The sequence below is a fragment of the Mycteria americana genome, chromosome 2 (genome assembly GCF_035582795.1).
Source record: "Mycteria americana isolate JAX WOST 10 ecotype Jacksonville Zoo and Gardens chromosome 2, USCA_MyAme_1.0, whole genome shotgun sequence".
Taxonomy (NCBI): Eukaryota; Metazoa; Chordata; class Aves; order Ciconiiformes; family Ciconiidae; genus Mycteria; species Mycteria americana.
This window is the reverse complement of record NC_134366.1, coordinates 120,227,203-120,233,186: the sequence shown is the minus strand read 5'-3', so window position 1 is coordinate 120,233,186 and position 5,984 is coordinate 120,227,203. Positions and strand designations below refer to the sequence as shown.

Sequence of the window (5,984 nt, the reverse complement as noted above, 5' to 3'; positions counted from 1 at the left end):
CTATGAAAATGAAACAGCTCATCAATTTACCAAAAATCTGCCTACAGACAAGGCATTCTCCAGCATTCGGGAAACCTGATGTTTTTCTCATGCAAGAAGAAATCCTCACCACACCGAAGTCAGTGAGAAACCTCCGCTGACTTCAATAGGGCCAACTGCTACGAGATTGACAGGGCTATCTTTATGCTTTAAAATTAAGCTTATGCACATGCATCCATGAATAGGAACCGTAACAGCAGAAAAGCTTAATGCAAAATTATAAGGGAAGTGAAAAATCCAGAAAGAATACGCTGCAGTTTGAGATTAATGTCTTACTGACGAAAAATCTAATTTTAATAGGTCAAACCTTTAAAAAAATTTTTTCCTTAGCATGTCAAAAACTCACATTTCCTCTGCTGTCACAGAGCACTGATAGAAATTGAGACAGAATCTGCTGATTGACTTAAAGTGTGGTTTCTCAGAGAATGAACCGGTATTTATTTTGAAATTACTCCTAAATGATTAATTACCCACTTAAAAGCAAAAGCAAACCTTTGGCCTCATAGCATCTCTATAATCTTTCACAGTATAAAAACAAAAGGTTTCTGATATCTGTAATTACTTACCAAAATAAAGGACTTTTTTGTGTGGCAGTTTTGTTTGTAAATGTTTTATTAAAAAAAAAAAATCTTTTAATGCTATTAGTCAATACATGTGTAATAATACTTAATAAAGTATCACGTAGTAGTAGGTATTTTGGATTCGGGAATGTAATGGTTTTAACTAAATCATCAGAGCTCTGTTCTGCTCCAGTCTCTTCTAAATTGTCATTTTTTTCCAGAATTTAAACAAACTCATTCTTTGTCAAGGTACGTCATCCTTAAGGCCTTGCAAACTTTTTAGTGATTGAACCAAAACAAAGAGAGAGCTCGGCTTTCTTGATCTGAAGACCACGTTGCTCTTGAGCTTAAAAAGGTGCCTGCAGTTTTCAAGCAGTCAGTGGCAAATCAGCAAGAAAGAAATCAGAGGAGAAGAAGGGGCACTTGGAAATCAAAACAGTAAAGTGCACAGTTATACTGTCCGAAATTGTATTAATCTGATCCAAAGAACTTGCTGGACTGTGGATATTTAATACAATTTGGCTTGCATGGAACATACAATCACGATCGGACAGAAAGGATTTTCTTTTTTTTTTTTCCTGAAGTCATCTACAGGATTTATGGAATTCAATTTTCAAGGGTAACATACTGCAGCTCTTTGGATATTGATCGGTTTCCTAAGTCCACAAGGAGATGGAGAAGAGGGGACGGTGTGGAGGGTTGCAAGGTATCCTCGTGCCTTCTCTGTTTTGTTTAGATGCCAGTACTCTCCAGTTCCCCGTCCTCCAGTCCTAATGCAGCGTGCGACCTAGAAATCATAAAGAGTTTCTCTTTATTTGTGTACTGTCTTTGAGTTTGCTGGGATTGCTCCCCTGTTTGTTCTCTGCTGGTAGCCTTGAGGGGGTCTGTCTTCTCAGTTGGTTCCTCCTCACAGTCCTGGATTTTACTGGCTGGGGTGTTGGCAACTGACTCCAAGGAGGTGCCTGCCTCCTCCAGGTGGCTGTAGCCCTTATTGCTGCTGGAAGGCTCAGACTGGGAACTCTGGGAGTCCGTCCTGGTGAAGGCAGGAGGGGTTGAAGGGGGTGACCCCCCCAGATCCAGAGATTTGGAGTAGCTAGAAGATGCCTTTACTAAGAGAGTGGAGCCCGTGCCCCTGCTGACAGCCGGGGACTGAAGCGGCTCAGGGAAAAGGGGACGCCTGGCATCGGGCAAGCAGCTGGTGCTCTGCCGCCTGAGAACCAGCTTGTGCCTCCTCATCCCACAGCCTCCCTCGACGTGGCTGCTGCTGAGGTTGGTCAGGCTCAGTTCAAACTCCCCCCGTGGGATCTCCCGGGCTCCCCGCTCACCAGGGGGCCTCCGCCAGCCTCCCCCTCCGCCGCTTGGTGCCAAGGGCAGGAGGGTGAAAGCGCTCAGTGAAGAGCCAACGATGGAGCTGGCTGTGCTACGCCGGCCCCAGCTCTCTGGCGGGCTGCAGGGTGGGCTGGTGACAGCGTGGCCAGCAAGGGCAGCACGCTCCCGGTAGATGCTGTACACAGCCTCGGCCAGGCTGGGCGGCTGCGGTGGGGTGCAGAAGGAGGAACGCCGTGGTGAGGACGCTAGGTCTGGCGGGGAAAGGGAGACACCCAGTCCTGGTGGCCAGGAGCTCTTGGCCAGCATGGCTGCAGCACCCAGGCCTTCACCGCCGGGCTTTAGCTCCAGGCCTCGGGACTGCACATAGTTGACAAAGCCGTTGAGAGGGGCTGAGGCCGGGGTGCCTCCGTCCTTGGCCCGCAAGCTGTGGGCATCAATGACGGTGGAGTAGAGGTCACGCAGGTTGATGATCTTGGTCTTCTTGTCGCGGTTCTCGTGCAACACTGCATTGGCACAGATGAAGAGGAAGATGCCGATACCCATGATGAGGGGGCCCAGCACCTTCAGCTTGTCTGAATGCAAGTAGCTCGAGAAAAGACGGAAAAGGAAACCCACTGAGGCCTGGGGGGACGAAGAAGTGGGGGGGGACTGTGGGGATCCCCGGGTGGTAGCAGTAGTGGAGGTGTTGGCTCTGTGGGGTGACTCTGGATGGATCCCTGCTTGTGCCCCTTCCTGGCTCTGGGAGCGGTTCTTGGGGGTGCCACCCTGTGACGCCAGGTGCCGGCCCCCGCTGAAGCTGCCTTCTCTGTACACCTGGCTGGGCTTCGGCCAGTAGCCCACCACAGCCAAGGCAATGCCCACCAACAGTACCAAGATGCCACAGAGGGCGATGAGCCCCGAGAGGGAGAACAGCTTGAGCTTGCCTTTCACCACCACCACGTCGTTCTTGCGCTTCTTTTTGGCCTTGCGTTTGCGTTTGGGGACTTGGCTTTGGGGTCGCAAGGGGTCCTGTTTCCTAGCCGAGATCCTCAGGAGGCCTCCAGTGGCGATCATGGCTGGCTACCCAGAGCACTGCCCCCTACGGCCACTCCAGCTCCTGCAGTGAAAGGGAGAAGAGAAGAAGATGAGGACCAGGGGCAGACCTGCAGCACAAGAGGTGTCTCTGTTTGCTGTTCCTCATTCAAACTCCTGCTAATTAATACCTTCAACAAGTGGGACAGCAGTTGACACCAACAGGCTGATCTCCCTTGCCCACACAGCTCCCGTGTGTGAGAAAGCGACAGGCAGACTGACAGCATTGAAGCAGCCATGTGCCCCACTATACTCTTGCCAAACTGCTAATTAATTTCTTTACGCTCCAGGTAAATGATAGAGTGAGTGGTGTCTGCTGGTGTAAACAAATAAATGATCTTGCTGGTCTCAGAAGGAGCTTGCAAAGCACCAGAGCTCAGAGGATGCTGAGCCCCACTCCTTAACAGGGTCTGGGATTGCACTGCACACTGATTGTGGTTAGTGATGTCATGCTGGATTTGAGGGGATGGGGGAAATAAAAGCAGGAAGGTCGTATATTTGATCTATAGATACCATTTGTTTCATTACACTACTTAAACATTACAGGGGGGAGGGTTAAACACATTACTTGCCTTTCTTAAATGAGTGGGAAAGGAATTACTGTGAAATGCACAAGAGAAACATCTGAACACTGGAAAGCAGTGCCCTGTGAAAGTTTCTTCCTACCCATTTGCACTTGATCTGCAATATCACAGAAATTCATCTCCCACCTGCGGTCCAGAGGCATCCCTGGTTTGGGAACATGTGTGATGTTCCAGGTAACCGTTATGTAACAGCGGCATATTCCCCCCCCCCCCCCGCCCCCAGAAAGGGGAGATGGTGGCTGGCAGGTAAGAGATGGCGTGTCAAATCTTATTAAAGGAGGAGCAAACCCTTGCGAGTCACCTGGGGAAACGGCAACCACTGCTTGTAGGGAAACCGGCAAGGGACTAAACATTGAGCGTTTATGGCTTTTGTTTTACTGGACCATCAGAAGTCATCTCTCTGTTCCAGTGATCTGAGCTACAAAATGCAGCGTGTAGGAGCAATTCCTCCACTGTTGCAATTCTTTTTGGCAGATAGTCCTTCATGCTACCGAGGAGCAGGATCCCCTCCCCCCTTTCTCTGTCTGAGTGTCCAATTATTTTTTGAGGGAGCGAAAGATGACGGCACCAAATATAATATGATTCACAAAGTTCAATTCATTGCACTGAAAAGTGATTAAGTAAGCACCTTAAAAAAAAAAAATCTTGCTCCCCCTCCCCCGTTCAGCTTTTAAATCTCATTTCTTTTCTGTCCTATTCCCAGATTTGCCATGTATGTGGTAATTTTGTGTCCCATTTACTCCGTTTGCATTGTCCCCAGAAAAAGAAGGGTGTTGTCAGCGAGGACATTGTTAAATTACTCTCCGAGGTACCGCACGCTCAAAACAAAGAGCAGAGACTTGTCTTCTCTTTCCTATAGCTGAAGTATTTATTTAAAAAAAAAAGGGGGCAAAAAAAAAAAGAGCATTTTTTTGTTGATGCAAAAGTGTAATTATCGGGGCATGCTTTGCTTTAATTGCCGGTTCGTTGATCTCATTCTTTCTGCTGCCCCCCTAACCAGCAGCCCGTCTCCTCTACCACGAAGAGAACAGATGGTAATCAGCTCCGAGGAACCTTCCCAATTCGGCATCGCCTGGCACTTAGTTTTGGCGACGGAGAGAGCAGAGCTCGGCATGCGAAGGCAGGCACCGTCGGACCACCGGCCATCGCCAGCGACCGCAATGCAATAAAACCGCCCGGGACTCGCAGGGGCCGGAGCCACATCTCGCACGAACCGACCGCGACCTCCATCCACACCCCCGCCCTCCGCCGCCGGCTGCTCAGGCGAGCCCCCAAGCCCTACCCCGACCTTGCTCGGTAAAGGCCAAATACAGTTTTAACAGTACTAACGGGACCCGGGTTAACCCCTTCCCACCCCTCGGGCGCCACAGACGGGGCTCGCCGCGCTCCGGCTGCCGGGGCAGGGGCCGCCACGCACCGTTTTACAGGAGCTCCGGCACCAGACCCCGCGGCGTCAGCCGGGGGTTGCCGCCGGCTCCGCCGGGTGCCCCGCGCCGGCAGGGCTGGCCCCGCAGCTCCCCGCCGTCGGGGCAGGGCGGCGAGCCCCGCCGGGCGGCAGCCCCGGGCCCCCCTCCTCGGGGCGTCGGTCGGGGGTCGCCGGCGGACGGAGCCGCCGCTCAAGATGGCAGCGGCGGGGGGACGCGGTCACTTACCGAGGAGGACCGGGGAGAAGTCCGCGCGGGAAGCGGCCGAGCCGCCGCGGGGAAGAAACTTTCCGGCCCGAGCGGGCATCCCCGCGCGGCGCCCGCCCCGCCGCCGCCGCCGCCGCCTCGCCGCCCCTCACGGCCCCGGGCGGGCGGGCGGCGGGGCTGGGCCGAGCGCCGGGCGCCCCCTCGGCCCCGCCGCCGCCGGCCGCCTCAGGGAGCTCCGCAGGAGCACTGCCCCCTCGCCATGCCGCATCCTTCCCGCCGCGGGGCCGCCCCCCGGCAGCGGCAGCGCCCGCCCTCGCCGCCGGACCCGCCGGCCCGGCGGAGCCGCCGCCTGTGCCGCCGCCGCTGCGGGCGGTGCGCGGCTGCCGCGGCTGCCGGCCGGACTCGGCGGCGTTGCTAGGAGACGGGAGCCGTGACACAGGGAAATTGCGGCAGGACGGCCGCGGCCTCCCCCGCCCCCGCCACCTGCGCACCTGCGCCCGCCCGCCACCGCCCCGCCCCCGGCGGCCCCGCCCTCGGAGGCCCCGCCCCCAGCCGCCACGCCCCGTCCTCAACCGGCCTGCCCGCTCTCGCCTCGCTCCGCCATGTTGTGCGTGCCGAGCCGCGCCGCGCCGTGCCGAGCCGTGCGCCTTGACCTCTTCTTTCCCCCCGTCCGAGGAGTGAGTGGCCGCAGGCGAGGTGCAGCCTCTCCTCTCCTCTCCTCTCCTCTCCTCTCCTCTCCCTCTCCCTCTCCCTCTCCCTCTCCCTCTCCC

The 5,984-nt window shown here is 55.0% G+C and overlaps 1 protein-coding gene across 1 annotated transcript; it reads right to left on the bottom strand.

Moving 5' to 3' along the window:
• Positions 1-634: 634 nt before the first annotated feature.
• TMEM200C (transmembrane protein 200C) lies at positions 635-5,593 on the bottom strand. The gene is made up of 2 exons (XM_075494408.1): positions 5,236-5,593; positions 635-3,024 (listed from the first exon to the last, which is right to left on the bottom strand). Exon 2 carries the CDS (start codon positions 2,979-2,981, stop codon positions 1,332-1,334), a length of 1,650 nt encoding a protein of 549 aa, XP_075350523.1. The 5' UTR covers positions 2,982-3,024; positions 5,236-5,593; the 3' UTR covers positions 635-1,331.
• Between the last annotated feature and the right edge of the window lie 391 nt (positions 5,594-5,984).